The sequence below is a fragment of the Petromyzon marinus genome, unplaced genomic scaffold, assembly GCF_048934315.1.
Source record: "Petromyzon marinus isolate PM22_M1 ecotype Great Lakes invasive population unplaced genomic scaffold, UKy_Petmar_22M1.pri1.0 PM_Scaffold_184, whole genome shotgun sequence".
Lineage (NCBI taxonomy): Eukaryota > Metazoa > Chordata > Hyperoartia > Petromyzontiformes > Petromyzontidae > Petromyzon > Petromyzon marinus.
The window spans coordinates 60,305-80,000 of NW_027423151.1; the positions used below are offsets into that span (position 1 = coordinate 60,305).

Here is a 19,696-nt window from a genome sequence, read left to right on the forward strand (position 1 = left end):
TGAGTGGGTGAGTGAGTGGGTGAGTGGGTGAGTGAGAGGGTGAGTGAGTGGGTGAGTGAGAGGGTGAGTGAGTGTCTGAGTGAGTGGGTGAGTGAGTGGGTGAGTGGGTGAGTGAGAGGGTGAGTGAGTGGGTGAGTGAGAGGGTGAGTGAGTGTCTGAGTGAGTGGGTGAGTGAGTGAGTGGGTGAGTGAGAGGGTGAGTGAGTGTCTGAGTGAGTGGGTGAGTGTCTGAGTGAGTGGGTGAGTGTCTGAGTGAGCAAGTGAGCGAGTGGATGATTGAGTGAGTGAGTATCTGATCGAGCGGGTCAGGGAGTGGATGAGTGAATGGGTGAGCGAGCGGATGAGTGAATGGGTGAGCGAGCGGATGAGTGAGCGGGTGAGCGGATGAGTGAGCGGGTGAGCGGATGAGCGAGTGGGCGAGTGAGCGGATGAGTGAGCGGGTGAGCGAGCGGATGAGCGAACAGGTGAGCGAGCGGATGAGTGAGCGGGTGAGCGAGCGGTTGAGCGAGCGAGTGGGTGAGCGGGCGAGTGAGCGGAAGAGTGAGCGGGTGAGTGAGCGGATGAGTGAGCGGGTGAGTGAGCGGGTGAGCGGATGAGCGAGTGGGCGAGTGAGCGGGTGAGCGAGCGGGTGAGCGAGCGGGTGAGCGAGCGAGCGAGCGGGTGAGCGGGCGAGTGAGCGGATGAGTGAGCGGGTGAGCGGATGAGTGAGTGGGCGAGTGAGCGGGTGAGCGAGCGGGTGAGCGAGTGTCTGAGTGAGCGGGTGAGCGAGCGGGTGAGTGAGCGGGTGAGCGAGCGGGTGAGTGAGCGGGTGAGCGAGCGGGTGAGCGAGCGAGCGGGTGAGCGAGCGAGCGGGTGAGCGAGCGAGTGAGCGGATGAGTGAGCGGGTGAGCGGGTGAGTGAGCGGATGAGTGAGCGGGAGAGCGAGCGGGTGAGCAAGCGGGTGAGCGAGCGGGTGAGCGGGCGAGTGAGCGGATGAGTGAGCGGGTGAGTGAGCGGGTGAGCGAGCGGGTGAGCGTGTGGGTGAGCGGGCGAGTGAGCGGATGAGTGAGCGGGTGAGCGGATGAGCGAGTGAGCGGATGAGCGAGCGGGTGAGCGAGCGGGTGAGCGAGCGAGTGGGTGAGCGGAAGAGTGAGCGGGCGAGTGAGCGAGCGAGCGAGCGGGTGAGCGGGCGAGTGAGCGGATGAGTGAGTGAGTGAGTGAGCGGGTGAGCGAGTGGGCGAGCGAGCGGGTGAGCGGATGAGCGAGTGAGCGGGTGAGCGTGTGGGCGAGCGAGCGGGCGAGCGAGCGGGTGAGCGTGTGGGTGAGCGAGCGGGTGAGTGAGCGGATGAGCGAGTGGGTGAGCGAGTGGGTGAGCGAGCGAGCGAGTGAGTGAGCGAGCGTGTGAGCGTGTGGGTGAGCGAGCGGGTGAGCGTGTGGGCGAGCGAGCGGGTGAGCGTGTGGGTGAGCGAGCGGGCGAGCCTCACCTGCTGGCGAGGTGAGTGCTGGCGAGGTGAGTGTGATGCTGAGTGAGAGCTGTGGGTCGCTGCTGCGAGAGACAATCAGGCAGGCATCCTCCTGCTGCACCGTCACGGAGTAGCGTTCCACGCCCTCACCATTCACCGCCTGTGTGAACACACAGCGAGTGGTGAGGCTCCTCACCACTCACCACCCTCACCACTCGCCCACTCGCTCGCTCGCTCGCTCACCCAGTCGCTCGCTCACTCGCTCACTCATTCACTCACTCGCTCACTCAATCACCCACTCACTCAATCACTCAGCCACTCACCCACTCACTCACTCACTCACCACTCACTCACCCACTCACTCACCCACTCACTCACCACTCACTCAATCGCCCACTCACTCGCTCACTCACCCACTCACTCACTCACTCACCCACTCACTCACTCACCCACTCACTCACCCACTCACTCACTCACCCACTCACTCACTCACTCACCCACTCACTCACTCACTCACCCACACACTCGCTCACTCAGCCACTCACCCACTCACTCACACACTTAATCACCCACTCACTCACTCACCCACTCACCCACTCACTCATTCACCCACCCACTCACCCCTCACTCACAAATGTATATAGCCGTATGTATATATATAGTTGCATGTATATATACACATGTAGTCGCATGTGCAGGGACAAAAATGATGTCACCATACTCGGTGTGAGGCCAGGATCCTGGGGAAGGATCGTGAACGGTAGGGGTGGGACACTCGGTCAGGGACCAGGATCCTGGGGAAGGATCGGGAACGGTGGGGGTGGGACACTCGGTCAGGGACCAGGATCCTGAGGAAGGATCGTGAACGGTGGGGGTGGGACACTCGGTCAGGGACCAGGATCCTGGGGAAGGATCGGGAACGGTGGGGGTGGGACACTCGGTCAGGGACCAGGATCCTGGGGAAGGATCGTGAACGGTGGGAGGGTGGGACACTCGGTGTGGGACCAGGATCCTGGGGAAGGATCGTGAACGGTGGGGGTGGGACACTCGGTCAGGGACCAGGATCCTGGGGAAGGATCGTGAACGGTGGGGGTGGGACACTCGGTGTGAGGCCAGGATCCTGGGGAAGGATCGGGAACGGTGGGGGGTGGTAGGACACTCGGTCAGGGACCAGGATCCTGAGGAAGGATCGTGAACGGTGGGGGTGGGACACTCGGTCAGGGACCAGGATCCTGGGGAAGGATCAGGAACGAGGAGGGTGGGACACTCGGTCAGGGACCAGGATCCTGGGGAAGGATCGGGAACGGTGGGGGTGGGACACTCGGTCAGGGACCAGGATCCTGGGGAAGGATCGTGAACGAGGGTAGGTGGGACACAGCCAGGATCCTGGGGAAGGATCGGGAACGGTGGGGGGTGGTAGGACACTCGGTCAGGGACCAGGATCCTGAGGAAGGATCGTGAACGAGGGTAGGTGGGACACAGCCAGGATCCTGGGGAAGGATCGGGAACGGTGGGGGGTGGTAGGACACTCGGTCAGGGACCAGGATCCTGAGGAAGGATCGTGAACGGTGGGGGTGGGACACTCGGTCAGGGACCAGGATCCTGGGGAAGGATCAGGAACGAGGAGGGTGGGACACTCGGTCAGGGACCAGGATCCTGGGGAAGGATCGTGAACGGTGGGGGTGGGACACTCGGTGCGAGGCCAGGATCCTGGGGAAGGATCGTGAACGGTGGGGGTGGGACACTCGGTGCGAGGCCAGGATCCTGGGGAAGGATCGTGAACGAGGGTAGGTGGGACACGGCCAGGATCCTGGGGAAGGATTGTGAACGAGGGTAGGTGGGACACGGCCAGGATCCTGGGGAAGGATCGTGAGCGGGGTAGGTGGGACACTCGGTGTGAGGCCACGATCCTGGGGAAGGATTGGGAACGGTGGGGTGGGACACTCGGTCAGGGACCAGGATCCTGGGGAAGGATCGGGAACGAGGGGAGGGTGGGACACGACCAGGATCCTGGAGAAGGATCAGGAACGGGAGAGGGTGGGACACTTGGTCAGGGACCAGGATCCTCGGGAGGGATCGTGAACGGGGTAGGTGGGACACTTGGTCAGGGACCAGGATCCTGGGGAGGGATCGTGAACGAGGCGAGGGGGAAGCCATCGAGGGGAAGGGGGCGTCTCCGACAACTGAATCTGCCGGCCAACTTCTCCGATCCTCGATCCTCGATCTACGGAGGAGACCATCGGGAGCCAGGCAACGTGACAGCTGACCCGGCCACCATTACACAGCGTTCCCGAGTGGGTGGTTACGGGGTTATCCTGTGTGTGTGTGGTGTGTGTGTGTGTGGTGTGTGTGTGTGTGTAGGTGTGTGTGTAGGTGTGTGTGTGTAGGTGTGTGTGTGTGTGTAGGTGTACATGTGTGTGTGGTGTGTGTGTGGTGTGTGTGTGTGTAGGTGTATGTGTGTAGGTGTGTGTGTGTGTAGGTGTGTGTGTGTGTAGGTGTGTGTGTGTAGGTGTGTGTGTGTGTAGGTGTGTGTGTAGGTGTGTGTGTGTGTAGGTGTGTGTGTGTAGGTGTGTGTGTAGGTGTGTGTGTGTGGTGTGTGTGTGTGTGTAGGTGTGTGTGTAGGTGTGTGTGTGTAGGTGTGTGTGTATGTGGTGTGTGTGTAGGTGTGTGTGTGTAGGTGTGTGTGTGTGTGTAGGTGTGTGTGTGTGTAGGTGTGTGTGTGTGTGGTGTGTGTGTAGGTGTGTCTGTGTGTATGTATGTGTGTGTAGTTGTGTGTGTGTGTGTAGGTGTGAGTGTAGGTGTGTGTGTGTGGTGTGTGTGTGGTGTGTGTGTGTGTGTGGTGTGTGTAGGTGTGTGTGTAGGTGTGTGTGTGTAGGTGTACGTGTGTGTGTGGTGTGTGTGTAGGTGTGTGTGTGTAGGTGTGTGTGTGTGTAGGTGTGTGTGTGTGTAGGTGTGTGTGTGTAGGTGTGTGTGTGTGTGTAGGTGTGTGTGTGTGTAGGTGTATGTGTGTGTAGGTGTGTGTGTGTAGGTGTGTGTGTAGGTGTGTGTGTGTGTAGGTGTGTGTGTGTGTGGTGTGTGTGTAGGTGTGTGTGTGTAGGTGTGTGTGTAGGTGTGTGTGTAGGTGTGTGTGTATGTGTGTGTATATGTGTGTGTATGTGTGTGTATGTGTGTATGTGTAGGTGTATATGTATATGTGTGTGTATGTGTAGGTGTGTGTATGTGTGTGTGTGTCTGTGAGTGTGTGTGTATGTGTCTGTGTGTGTGTGTCAGTATGTGTGTGAGTGTGTCTGTGTGTGTGTCTCTGTGTGTGTGTGTGACTGTGTGTGTGTGTGTCTGTGTGTGTGTCTGTGTGTGTGTGTGTCTGTGTGTGTGTCTCTGTGTGTGACTGTGTGTGAGTGTGTGTGACTGTGTGTGTCTGTGTGTGTCTGTGTGTGTCTGTGTGTCTCTGTGTGTGTCTCTCTGTGTGTGTGTCTGTGTGTGTGTGTATGTGTGTATGTGTGTATGTGTAGGTGTATATGTATATGTGTGTGTGTATGTGTAGGTGTGTGTATGTGTGTGTGTATGTGTAGGTGTATATCTGTGTGTATGTGTGTATATGTGTGTGTGTGTATGTGTATGTATGTGTGTGTATGTGTGTGTGTGTGTATGTGTGTGTGTGTATGTGTGTGTGTATGTGTGTGTATGTGTGTGTGTGTGTATGTGTGTGTGTGTGTATGTGTGTGTGTATGTGTGTGTGTGTATGTGTGTGTGTATGTGTGTGTGTGTATGTGTGTGTATGTGTGTGTAGGTGTGTGTATGTATGTGTGTGTATATGTGTATATATGTGTATGTGTGTGTATGTGTGTATGTATGTGTATATGTGTGTGTATATGTATATGTGTATGTATGTGTGTGTATGTGTGTATGTGTGTGTGTATGTATGTGTGTGTATGTGTATATGTATGTGTGTATGTATGTGTGTATGTGTATGTATGTGTGTGTAGGTGTGTGTGCGTAGGTGTGTGTATGTGTGTGTGTGTATATGTGAATGTGTGTGTCTGTGTGTATGTGTGTATATATGTGTATATGTGTGTGTATGTGTATATCTGTATATGTGTATATCTGTGTGTGTGTGTATGTGTGTGTGTGTATGTGTATGTGTGTGTATGTGTGTATGTATGTGTGTGTGTATATGTATGTGTATATATGTATGTATATATACGTGTATCTGTGTGTGTATATGTGTATATATATGTGTGTGTGTAGGTGTGACCTCAAGGTGCTCCGGCAGGCGCTGTGCAGCGTGCAGCAGCAGCTGCACGGTGGGCGCCTGGTGGCACAGCAGCACGAGGCGGAGCCGCTGGTCGCCACGCAGGAGGAGGCCCTTGGCCACCAGACCCACCCGCACCACGCTCCTCAGAGACCCAACACCAACTCCTACTCCTACTCCTCCTGCTCCTGCTGATGATGATGCTGCTGATGATGATGATGATGATGCTGATGATGATGCTGCTGCACCTCCTGCTGCTGCTGATGCTGCTGCTGCACCAGCATCACTGCATGGGGAGGGTGGGGAGGGAGGAGAGGGAGGGGATGCGTGTCTGTGTGTGTGTCTCTGTGTGTCTCTGTGTGTGTGTGTGTGTGTCTGTGTGTCTGTGTGTGTATGTATGTGTGTATGTGTTCGTGTCTGTGTGTATGTATGTGTGTTTGTCCGGCAAAACAACCCCCTACCTCCTCGCGGTGCCGGACGGGCAACTCTGTCGTGGACAGTGCTGTGGGGGGAGTTCCAATTTTGATTGGCTCCTCCCCTCATGGCGTCTGTGTCCACCACAGGGGCTAAACGGGGGCTCTGGACGGGTGCGAGGGGCTGGTAACCCCTCCACCTTCAATTAATTACCACGAAACCACGAATTAAACTGAAATATGTAACAACTAAGCTTGTGCCGGAGGCCCCGGGGGGCCAGGCGTCTATGACGTCTCCTGGCCAAACCCCAATTGGCGGAGCCAGGAGATTGAATACCTACCCTCGGGGCTACTCCAGAAACAACGAAAAGCCACTACGGGTGGCCACGTGGAATGTTCGAACGCTCACTGCAGAGGAGAGGCTGCCACTCCTCTGTCGGGAGCTGGACCGGTACCGCCTGGATCTATGCGGCATTCAGGAGGTCCGGTGGACCGGCTCTGGCTCCTGCCACCATGAGGGGTGGACAGTCCTCTACTCGGGGCAGCAGACTGCCAAACAACAGGGTGTGGGTCTTCTTTTGAACAAAAGAATGAAGGGGGCGTGGGAGCGTGGCGGTGAGGTGTGGGAAGCTGTAAGCCCCAGGCTACTTTGGGCTCGCCTTCCCATCAACCGGAGGCGAGGAATGGTGGCCGTGGTTACTTATGCCCCCACCGAAGATGAACGTCCGTGGAGGGATGCAGGCAAAGCCGATGAGTCAGATGCCTTCTATGACCTCCTGTCACAGGTGCTGGCTAAAGTGGCCCCTCGGGATAGAGTCATCATGTTGGGTGACTTCAATGCCCGAGTTGGTCATGATACTGGCACCTGGTCTGGAGTGATTGGAGGGCATGGGCCAGATCAGCTCAATAACAACGGTAGGAGGCTGCTAGATTTTTGTGCAGCCCATGGGCTTGTAATTACCAACACGCTGTTCCGGCATCGGCGCATCCACACAACATCATGGATGCATGCCGGGTCCAAGCAAGAACATCTGCTGGACTACATAGTGACGGACCAGCGAATGCGAGCCCATGTCCTTGACACCAGGACCTACCGTGGAGCTGATCTGCCCTCTGTCCATCGACTAGTCATCTGTAAGATGCGCCTGCCATTCTTCCACTCCGGTGGTGGGTGTACACCCAGGACCCCATTCCAACCTAAAGTGGCCTGGTCTCAGTTATTTGATGAAAGTTGCAAGCGAGAATTTCATCATCGCTTGCGGCTGGGATTGGCATCGTCCCCGACTCCTCCTGATGTCGAGGGTAAATGGGCGAGGTTTAGGACTGTGACTCATGCAGCTGCAATGGCTGCTTTGGGTACGCGGTCCAGACCTCCCCAGACACCCTGGCTGACAGAGGAGTTGTTCAGGATGGTTGAGAAAAAGCGACAGGCCCACTGTCATCGGCTACAGAATCCCACGTCAGAGAATGAGGAGGCTTACCGCAGCCTTCGCTCGGAGGTTCGGAGAGCCGTGAGGCGCTGCAAGGATGGGTGGTGGTCGCGGGTTGCTGAGGAGATGGAGTCTGCCTCAGTGGCCCGTGATCACAAATCTCTATTTAACTCCATCAAAAAAGTAACCTGCAGCGCCACACCTATTACCATCATTAGGGGAAAAAACGGTGATCCAATTTCCGACCCCCAGGAACAGGTTCGCAGATTTGCTGAGCATTTCTGTGAGGTCCTGGGGGAGGGAAAATCCCTCAGCCAGGAAAACATCGTGGCACAAAGTGAGGATGACCCTGCTGAGGCTGCGGTGCCTCAAATATTGGATGAAGTCACCCCCTGTGAGTGGCTGGCTGAGGTTCCATCTGCTGAGGAAGTATTGAAGGCGATTCGGAGTCTGAGACCAGGAAAGGCAGCGGGCAGAGATGATCTCCCAAGCGAAATGCTGAGGGAGGGTGGCGTTTGTGCACAGACTGCCCTATATGACATCATAACAACAGTCTGGACCACTGGAAGGGTTCCGCAGGATTGGAAGGATGCCCTGGTGGTCCCCCTTTTTAAGAAGGGGGACCGCACAGACTGTAACAACTACAGGGGCATCTCACTCCTCAGTGTGCCGGGAAAGGTCCTGGCAAGGATTATTCAGCATCGCCTTGCCAGGCACGCTGAGGAGAGGCTTGTGGAGCCCCAATGCGGTTTCAGGAAAGGGCGGTCCTGCACAGATGCCATATTTTCTGTCCGTCTGCTACAGCAGAGGTGTAGGGAATTCCAACAAGACCTACATCTCTGCTTTATTGACCTGGTCAAGGCCTATGATACCATCAGTAGGCCTGGGCTCTGGGTCGTTCTTCGTGCTTTTGGAGTACCTGACCCTCTGCTCACGATCATTAAGGACCTTCATGATGGTGAGCGGGCCCGGGTAAAACTACGTGGCCGGGAGTCAGAGCCATTCCCTGTACACCTTGGGGTGCGACAGGGATGTCCTCTGGCTCCCACATTATTTAACATCTATTTTGACCACGTGGTTCGTGAAGCCTTCAATAGCTGTACCGGGGGAATCTCCATATGGTACAGATATAATGGGAGGCTAATCGATGCCCGGGTGCGGTCAAGGGATGGCTCCCTATTGCTCAACCACGTTATGTATGCTGATGATTTGGTAATAGCTGCTCAGTCAGAGGAGGAGTTGGAGACGCTGCTGCTGAGACTGGAGCGTGCCACTAAGAGGTGGGGCCTTACCATCAGCCCCACCAAAACTAAGTACCTGCCTGGGTATTTTGTACCATCGGACACTCCACCCCCACAACTCCCAATCGGTGATGGGGCAGTTGTGGAGAGAGTGGAGAGTTTCCCATACCTGGGCAGTGTGCTTATGACTGGCTCCAGTTTAACAGCAGAGGTCTCACTCCGAATCAGTCGAGCGGCAATATCTTTTCATCGGTTGCGTAACGCTGTGTGGAAGCTACCTGGTCTGTCGCTCCGCACTAAGCTTCAAGTCTTCTCGGCCACGGTCATTCCCTCCCTTCTCTACGCTTGCGAAACGTGGACCCCCCTAATGGAACATCTTAGCCGGTTAGAAACATTTAGGCTGGCCTGCCTACGATCCATCCTGGGTTTAACCAGACTGGATTGTGTGAGGAGCTCACAAATCCTTGAAAGATCTGGGCAGGGTCCCATCGGTGAGCTCCTCCGGCAGGCAAGGCTGCGATGGCTGGGTCATGTAGCCCGCATGCCCAGCCACCGCATGCCGAAACAGCTTTTGTTTGGCCGGATTGAGGGGGCTAAGCGGGCGCGGCACGGGCTAGAGAAGAGATGGAGTGATGTGGTACAGGAGGACGTGGAGCTGAGTGGACTTGCCGATGACTGGTACCAGCGGTGTCAAGATCGGCCTCTGTGGAGGAGGCTCGTGAAGGATGCTACTGGGCAGTTGGAGGCAGTCGCCCTCCAACAACAACGGAGGGCGGAGGAGCGACGCTCACAACAATGAGCGGAACGCCGGGTGGCTAAAGCACAGCAGGTTGGCACGGTAGGGGGCACAGGTGGTGCATCAGCCAGTCATCTCAGTCAGTCGACCCGTGGCACCTGGGTCTGCCCAGTGACCTCCTGCCAGCGGGCGTTCGACACTTCACGTGGCCTCACGGTGCACATAGCCTGGCACAAGCGTCGTGTTGACGTCACCGCCACTTAGTGGCGAATGGCGGTTGTTGTGGTTGTTGTGTGTGTGTGTGTCTGTGTGTGTCTGTGTGTGTGTGTCTGTGTGTGTGTCTGTGTGTGTCTGTGTGTGTGTCTGTGTGTGTGTGTCTGTGTGTGTGTGTGTGTCTGTGTGTGTGTGTGTCTGTGTGTGTGTGTCTGTGTGTGTGTGTCTGTGTGTGTGTCTGTGTGTGTGTGTGTCTGTGTGTGTCTGTGTGTGTGTGTGTGAGTGTCTATGTGTGTGTGTCTGTGTGTGTGTGTGAGTGTCTATGTGTGTGTCTGTGTGTCTGTGTGTGTGACTGTGTGTGTCTGTGTGTCTGTGTGTCTGTGTGTGTCTGTGTGTGTGTCTCTGTGTGTCTCTGTGTGACTGTGTGTGTGTCACTGTGTGTGTATGTGTGTGTATCTATGTGTGTCTGTGTCTATGTGTGTGTATGTATCTATGTGTGTGTGTGCCTGTGTGTGTGTGTATCTGTGTGTGTCTATGTATGTGTCTCTGTGTGTGTCTCTGTGTGTATGTGACTGTGTGTCTATTTGTCTCTGTGTGTGTGTATCTGTGTCTCTGTGTGTGTGTACCTGTGCCTCTGTGTGTGTGTCTATGTGTCTATGTGTGTGTATGTGACTGTGTGGGTGTCACTGTGTCTGTGTGTGTGTCTCTGTGTCTATGTGTGTGTGTCTGTGTATGTATGTGTCTCTCTGTGTGTGTACCTGTGTGTCTATGTGTCTATGTGTCTCTGTGTGTGTGTGTCTGTGTATGTGTGTCTGTGTGTGTGTCTGTGTGTGTGTCTCACTGTGTGCGTGTCACTGTGTGTCACTGTGTGTGTGTCACTGTGTGTGTGTGTCTATGTGTGTGTGTCACTGTGTGTGTATGTCTATGTAAGTGTGTGTGTGTGTGTGTCACTGTGTGCGTGTGTGTCACTGTGTGTATGTCACTGTGTGTGTCACTGTGTGTGTGTCTGTGTGTGTGTCACTGTGTGTATGTCTATGTGTCTATGTGTGTGTATGTGACTGTGTGTGTGTAACTGTGTCTATGTGTGTGTGTGTGTCTGTGTGTGTGTGTGTCTATGTCTATGTGTGTGTGTCACTGTGTGTGTGTCACTGTGTGTGTGTGTGTCTATGTGTGTGTGTGTGTCTCTGTGTCTATGTCTGTGTGTGTGTGTCTGTGTGTGTGTACCTGTGCAGGGAGTCTGCGAGGCGCTTGAGGGCCCTCTCACAGGTGGAGACCAGCGACTGAGCCGCCTCCAACTCGGCCAAAGTGGGGTAGACGCTGGCGTGCCGGGCTATCACGTGGCGATCCTCCAACACAAACATCCTCACGGGACGCTGTGTACACAGAGACACAGAGACACACACACAGAGACACGGTGAGACACTCACTCACACACAGACACACAGAGACACAGACACACACAGAGACACACAGAGACACAGACACACACACACACAGACACACACACAGAGACACAGACACACACAGAGACACTCATACACACACACAGAGACACACACACACAGAGACACACACACAGAGACACTCACACAAACACACACACTCAGACACACACACACAGACACACACAGAGACACAGACACACAGAGACAGAGTGGGGTAGACGCTGGCGTGCCGGGCTATCACGTGGCGATCCTCCAACACAAACATCCTCACGGGACGCTGTGTACACAGAGACACACAGAGACACACACAGAGACACACAGAGACACAGAGACACACACAGAGACACACAGACACAGAGACACGGTGAGACACTCACACACACACACAGACACACACACACACACAGAGACACACACACAGAGACACTCACACACACACACACAGAGACACACACACACAGACACACACACAGAGACACACACAGAGACACGGTGAGACACTCACACACACACAGAGACACACACACACAGAGACACTCACACACACAGAGAGACACACATACACAGACACACAGAGACACAGAGACACGGTGAGACACTCACACACACACACAGAGACACACACACAGAGACACAGACACACACACAGACACACACACAGACACACACACAGACACACACACACTCACACACACACAGAGACACACACAGAGACACACACAGAGACACACACAGAGACACACACACAGACACACACACACAGACACACACACACAGACACACACAGACACACACAGACACACACAGAGACACACACACACACACACAGACACACACACACAGACACACAGAGACACACACAGACACAGACACACACACAGAGACACACACATAGTGACACACACACACAGAGACACACACACACACACAGACACAGACACACACAGACACAGACACACACACAGAGACACACACACACACAGACACAGACACACACACAGAGACACTCACACACACACACACAGACACACACAGACACACAGAGACACACACACAGAGACACACACATAGTGACACACACACACAGAGACACACACACACACACACAGACACACACAGAGACACAGACACACACAGAGACACTCACACACACACACACACACAGAGACACACACACACAGACACACACAGAGACACAGACACACACAGAGACACTCACAAACACACACACACAGAGACACACACACACAGACACACACAGAGACACAGACACACACAGAGACACTCACACAAACACACACACTCAGACACACACACACAGAGACACAGACACACAGAGACAGAGTGGGATAGACGCTGGCGTGCCGGGCTATCACGTGGCGATCCTCCAACACAAACATCCTCACGGGGCGCTGTGTACACAGAGACACAGAGACACACACAGAGACACTCACACACAGAGACACACACACAGAGACACACACACACACAGAGACAGAGACACGGTGAGACACTCACACACACAGAGAAACACACACACACAGACACTCACACACACAGACACACACAGAGACACTCACACACACACACACACAGACACACATACACACACACAGACACACACAGAGACACAGACACACACAGAGACAGAGTGGGGTAGACGCTGGCGTGCCGGGCTATCACGTGGCGGTCCTCCAACACAAACATCCTCACGGGACGCTGTGTACACACAGAGACACACAGAGACACACAGAGACACGGTGAGACACTCACACACACAGACAAACAGACACACACACAGACACACACACAGAGACACACACACACACAGAGACACACACAGACACACAGAGACACGGTGAGAGACTCACAGAGACACACAGACACACAGAGACACAGAGAGACACGGTGAGACACTCACACACACACACAGACACACAGAGACACACAGAGACACGGTGAGACACACACAGAGACACACACAGACACACACACAGACACACACACACACAGAGACAGAGTGAGACACTCACACAGACATACACAGAGACACACACACAGACACACACAGAGACACACACACACACATACAGAGACACACACACAGACACACACACACACAGTGAGTGAGTGTGTGAGTGTGAGACACACACAGAGACGCACACAGAGACACACAGAGACACACACAGACACAGTGAGTGTGTGAGTGAGTGTGTGAGTGTGAGACACACACAGACACACACACAGAGACACACAGTGAGTGAGTGTGAGACACACACACAGTGAGTGTGTGGGTGAGTGAGTCTGTGAGTGTGAGACACACACAGACACACACACAGAGACACACACACAGTGAGTGAGTGAGTGTGAGACACACACACACAGACACACACAGTGAGTGAGTGTGTGAGTGTGGGAGTGTGAGACACACACACAGACACACAGTGAGTGAGTCTGTGAGTGTGAGACACACACAGACACAGTGAGTGAGTGGGTGAGTGTGTGAGTGTGAGACACACACACAGACACACACAGTGAGTGAGTGTGTGAGTGAGTGTGTGAGTGTGAGACACACACACAGACACACACACAGACACACAGTGAGTGAGTCTGTGAGTGTGAGACACACACACACACAGTGAGTGAGTCTGTGAGTGTGAGACACACACAGATACACACAAAGAGACACGCACAGAGACACACACACAGAGACACACACACAGACACACACAGTGAGCGAGTGTGTGAGTGAGTGTGTGAGTGTGAGACACACAGAGACACACACACAGACACACAGTGAGTGAGTGTGTGAGTGTGAGACACACACAGACACACACACAGACACAGTGAGTGAGGGAGTGTGAGACACACACACATAGACACATACACAGTGAGTGAGTGTGTGAGTGTGAGACACACACACAGACACACACAGACACACACACAGACACACACAGTGAGTGAGTGTGTGAGTGAGTGTGTGAGTGTGAGACACACACACAGAGTGAGTGAGTGTGTGAGTGTGAGACACACACAGACACACACACACAGACACACACAGTGAGTGAGTGTGTGAGTGTGAGACACACACACAGAGTGAGTGAGTGTGTGAGTGTGAGACACACAGACACACACAGTGAGTGAGTGAGTGTGAGACATACACACAGACACACACACACAGACACACACAGACACACACACAGACACACACAGTGAGTCAGTGTGTGAGTGTGAGACACACAGACACACACAGCGAGTGAGTGAGTGTGGGACACACACACAGACACACACACACAGACACACAGAGACACAGTGAGTGTGTAAGTGAGTGTGAAACACACACACAGAGTGAGTGAGTGTGTGAGTGTGAGACACACACTCACACACTCAGTGTGTGAGTGTGAGACACACAGACACACACAGTGAGTGAGTGAGTGTGAGACACACACACAGACACACACACAGAGACACACAGAGACACAGTGAGTGTGTAAGTGAGTGTGAGACACACACAGACACACAGAGACACACACAGTGTGTGTGTGACACGTGTAGACTCACACACACACAAACACACACACACAGACACACACACACAGACACACACACACAGACACACACACAGACACAGTGAGTGTGAGACACACACACACAGACACACACACAGAGACACACAGAGACACAGTGAGTGTGTAAGTGAGTGTGAGACACACACACAGACACAGTGTGTGAGTGTGTGACACGTGTAGACTCACACACACACACAGTGAGTGTGTGAGTGTGTCACGTGTAGACTCACACACACAGTGAGTGTGTGACACGTGTAGACTCACACACACACACAGTGAGTGAGTGTGAGACACAGTGTGTGTGAGACACACAGTGAGTGTGAGTGTGTGAGTGAGTGTGTGTGTGTGTGAGACACACAGTGAGTGAGTGTGTGAGTGAGTGTGTGTGAGACACACAGTGAGTGAGTGTGTGTGAGTGTGTCTCGTGTAGACTCACACACACACACAGTGAGTGAGTGTGAGTGTGTGAGTGAGTGTGTGTGAGACACACAGTGAGTGAGTGTGAGTGTGTAAGTGAGTGTGTGTGAGACACACAGTGAGTGAGTGTGAGTGTGTAAGTGAGTGAGTGAGTGTGTGTCACGTGTAGACTCACACAAACACACAGTGAGTGAGTGTGAGACACACACACAGTGTGTGTGTGAGTGTGTGAGTTGTGAGTGTGACACGTGTAGACTCACACAAACACACAGTGAGTGAGTGTGAGACACACAGTGAGTGAGTGTGTGAGTGAGTGAGTGTGTGTGAGACACACAGTGAGTGAGTGTGTGAGTGAGTGAGTGTGTGTGAGACACACAGTGAGTGAGTGTGTGAGTGAGTGAGTGTGAGACACAGTGAGTGTAAGTGAGTGAGTGTGTGTGAGACACACAGTGAGTGAGTGTGTGAGTGAGTGAGTGTGAGACACAGTGAGTGTAAGTGTGTGAGTGAGTGTGAGACACACAGTGAGTGAGTGTGATTGAGTGAGTGTGTGAGTGTGTCTCGTGTAGACTCACACACACACACAGTGAGTGTGTGAGTGTGTGTGAGACACACAGTGAGTGAGTGTGAGTGTGTAAGTGAGTGAGTGTGTGTGAGACACACAGTGAGTGAGTGTGTGTAAGTGAGTGAGCGTGTGTGAGACACACAGTGTGAGTGTGTGAGTGTGTAAGTGAGTGAGTGTGTGTGAGACACACAGTGAGTGAGTGTGTGAGTGTGTAAGTGAGTGAGTGTGAGTGTGTCACGTGTAGACTCATACACACACAGTGAGTGAGTGTGAGACACACAGTGAGTGTGAGACACACAGTGAGTGTGAGACACACAGTGAGTGTGAGAGTGAGTGTGTGTGTGACACGTGTAGACACACACACACAGTGAGTGTGTGTGAGACACACAGTGAGTGAGTGTGTGAGTGAGTGTGAGTGAGTGTGTCTCGTGTAGACTCACACGTGTCACACACACAGTGTGTGTGTGACACGTGTAGACTCACACACACACAGTGAGTGTGTGACACGTGTAGACTCACACACACACAGTGAGTGTGTGACACGTGTAGACTCACACACACACAGTGAGTGTGTGACACGTGTAGACTCACACACACACAGTGAGTGTGTGACACGTATAGACTCACACACACACAGTGTGTGTGTGACACGTGTAGACTCACACACACACAGTGTGTGTGTGACACGTGTAGACTCACACACACACACACAGTGAGTGTGTGACACGTGTAGACTCACACACACACAGTGAGTGAGTGTGTGACACGTGTAGACTCACACACACACACACAGTGAGTGTGTGACACGTGTAGACTCACACACACACACACAGTGAGTGTGTGACACGTGTAGACTCACACACACAGTGAGTGAGTGTGTGACACGTGTAGACTCACACACACACAGTGAGTGTGTGACACGTGTAGACTCACACACACAGTGAGTGAGTGTGTGACACGTGTAGACTCACACACACAGTGAGTGAGTGTGTGACACGTGTAGACTCACACACACACACACAGTGAGTGTGTGACACGTGTAGACTCACACACACACAGTGAGTGTGTGAGACACGTGTAGACTCACACACACACACAGTGAGTGTGTGACACGTGTAGACTCACACACACAGTGAGTGTGTGACACGTGTAGACTCACACACACAGTGAGTGAGTGTGTGACACGTGTAGACTCACACACACACACACAGTGAGTGTGTGACACGTGTAGACTCACACAAACACACAGTGAGTGTGAGACAAACAGTGAGTGAGTGTGTGAGTGAGTGTGTGTGAGTGTGTCACGTGTAGACACACACACACAGTGAGTGAGTGTGAGACACACAGTGAGTGTGAGACACACAGTGAGTGTGAGACACACAGTGAGTGTGTGTGTGTGAGTGAGTGAGTGTGACACGTGTAGACACACACACACAGTGAGTGTGTGTGAGACACACAGTGAGTGAGTGTGTGAGTGAGTGTGAGTGAGTGTGTCTCGTGTAGACTCACACGTGTCACACACACAGTGTGTGTGTGTGACACGTGTAGACTCACACACACACAGTGAGTGAGTGACACGTGTAGACTCACACACACACAGTGAGTGTGTGACACGTGTAGACTCACACACACACAGTGAGTGTGTGTGACACGTGTAGACTCACACACACACAGTGAGTGTGTGACACACGTGTAGACTCACACACACACAGTGAGTGTGTGACACGTGTAGACTCACACACACACAGTGAGTGAGTGTGTGACACGTGTAGACTCACACACACACACAGTGAGTGTGTGACACGTGTAGACTCACACACACACACAGTGAGTGTGTGACACGTGTAGACTCACACACACACACAGTGTGTGTGTGACACGTGTAGACTCACACACACACAGTGAGTGTGTGACACGTGTAGACTCACACACACACACACAGTGAGTGTGTGACACGTGTAGACTCACACACACACAGTGAGTGTGAGTGTGTGACACGTGTAGACTCACACACACAGTGAGTGTGTGACACGTGTAGACTCACACACACACAGTGAGTGTGTGTGACACGTGTAGACTCACACACACACAGTGAGTGTGTGACACGTGTAGACTCACACACACACAGTGAGTGTGTGACACGTGTAGACTCACACACACACAGTGAGTGTGTGACACGTGTAGACTCACACACACACAGTGAGTGAGTGACACGTGTAGACTCACACACACACAGTGAGTGAGTGTGTGAGACACGTGTAGACTCACACACACACAGTGAGTGTGTGACACGTGTAGACTCACACACACACAGTGAGTGTGTGTCTCGTGTAGACTCACACACACACAGTGAGTGAGTGTGTGACACGTGTAGACTCACACACACACAGTGAGTGTGTGACACGTGTAGACTCACACACACACAGTGAGTGTGTGACACGTGTAGACTCACACACACACAGTGAGTGAGTGTGTGACACGTGTAGACTCACACACACACAGTGAGTGAGTGTGTGACACGTGTAGACTCACACACACAGTGTGTGTGTGACACGTGTAGACTCACACACACACAGTGAGTGAGTGACACGTGTAGACTCACACACACACAGTGAGTGTGTGAGACACGTGTAGACTCACACACACACAGTGAGTGTGTGAGACACGTGTAGACTCACACACACACAGTGAGTGTGTGAGACACGTGTAGACTCACACACACACAGTGAGTGTGTGAGACACGTGTAGACTCACACACACACAGTGAGTGAGTGAGTGACACGTGTAGACTCACACACACAGTGTGTGTGTGACACGTGTAGACTCACACACACAATGTGTGTGTGACACGTGTAGACTCACACACACACAGTGAGTGAGTGTGTGACACGTGTAGACTCACACACACACAGTGAGTGTGTGAGACACGTGTAGACTCACACACACACAGTGAGTGAGTGACACGTGTAGACTCACACACACACAGTGAGTGAGTGTGAGACACACAGTGAGTGTGAGACACACAGTGAGTGAGTGTGAGACACACAGTGAGTGAGTGAGTGTGAGACACACACACAGACACACAGAGACACACACAGTGTGTGTGTGACACGTGTAGTCTCACACACACACAAACACACACACACAGACACACACACACAGACACACACACACAGACACACACACAGACACAGTGAGTGTGAGACACGTGTAGACTCACACACACACAGTGAGTGAGTGACACGTGTAGACTCACACACACACAGTGAGTGAGTGTGAGACACACAGTGAGTGTGAGACACACAGTGAGTGAGTGTGAGACACACAGTGAGTGTGAGTGTGTGAGTGAGTGTGTGTGTGACACGTGTAGACACACACACACAGTGAGTGTGTGTGAGACACACAGTGAGTGAGTGTGTGAGTGAGTGTGTGTGAGTGTGTCACGTGTAGACTCACACGTGTCACACACACAGTGTGTGTGTGACACGTGTAGACTCACACACACACAGTGAGTGTGTGACACGTGTAGACTCACACACACAGTGAGTGTGTGACACGTGTAGACTCACACACACACAGTGAGTGTGTGACACGTGTAGACTCACACACACAGTGAGTGTGTGACACGTGTAGACTCACACACACAGTGAGTGAGTGTGTGACACGTGTAGACTCACACACACACACAGTGAGTGTGTGACACGTGTAGACTCACACACACAGTGAGTGAGTGTGTGACACGTGTAGACTCACACACACACAGTGAGTGAGTGACACGTGTAGACTCACACACAGTGAGTGAGTGACACGTGTAGACTCACACACAGTGAGTGAGTGACACGTGTAGACTCACACACACACTCACTGTGTGTGAGACACACAGTGAGTGAGTGTGTGAGTGAGTGAGTGTGTGTGAGTGTGTGTGTGAGTGAGTGAGTGTGACACGTGTAGACACACACACACAGTGAGTGTGTGTGAGA

The 19,696-nt window shown here is 53.2% G+C and overlaps 1 protein-coding gene across 2 annotated transcripts in view; it reads right to left on the reverse strand.

Annotated features, from left to right (window-relative positions):
* The window catches only part of LOC116937636 (interleukin enhancer-binding factor 3-like), a 78,872-nt gene that overhangs the window by 53,534 nt on the left and 5,642 nt on the right, over positions 1-19,696 (reverse strand). For both annotated transcript variants that reach the window (XM_076063766.1, XM_076063765.1), the window contains exons 3-5: positions 10,948-11,096; positions 5,694-5,976; positions 1,463-1,601 (exon numbers count right to left, since the gene is read on the reverse strand). In XM_076063766.1, the coding sequence (XP_075919881.1) occupies positions 1,463-1,601; positions 5,694-5,976; positions 10,948-11,096 (571 nt within the window). The remainder of the gene's footprint in view (positions 1-1,462; positions 1,602-5,693; positions 5,977-10,947; positions 11,097-19,696) is intronic.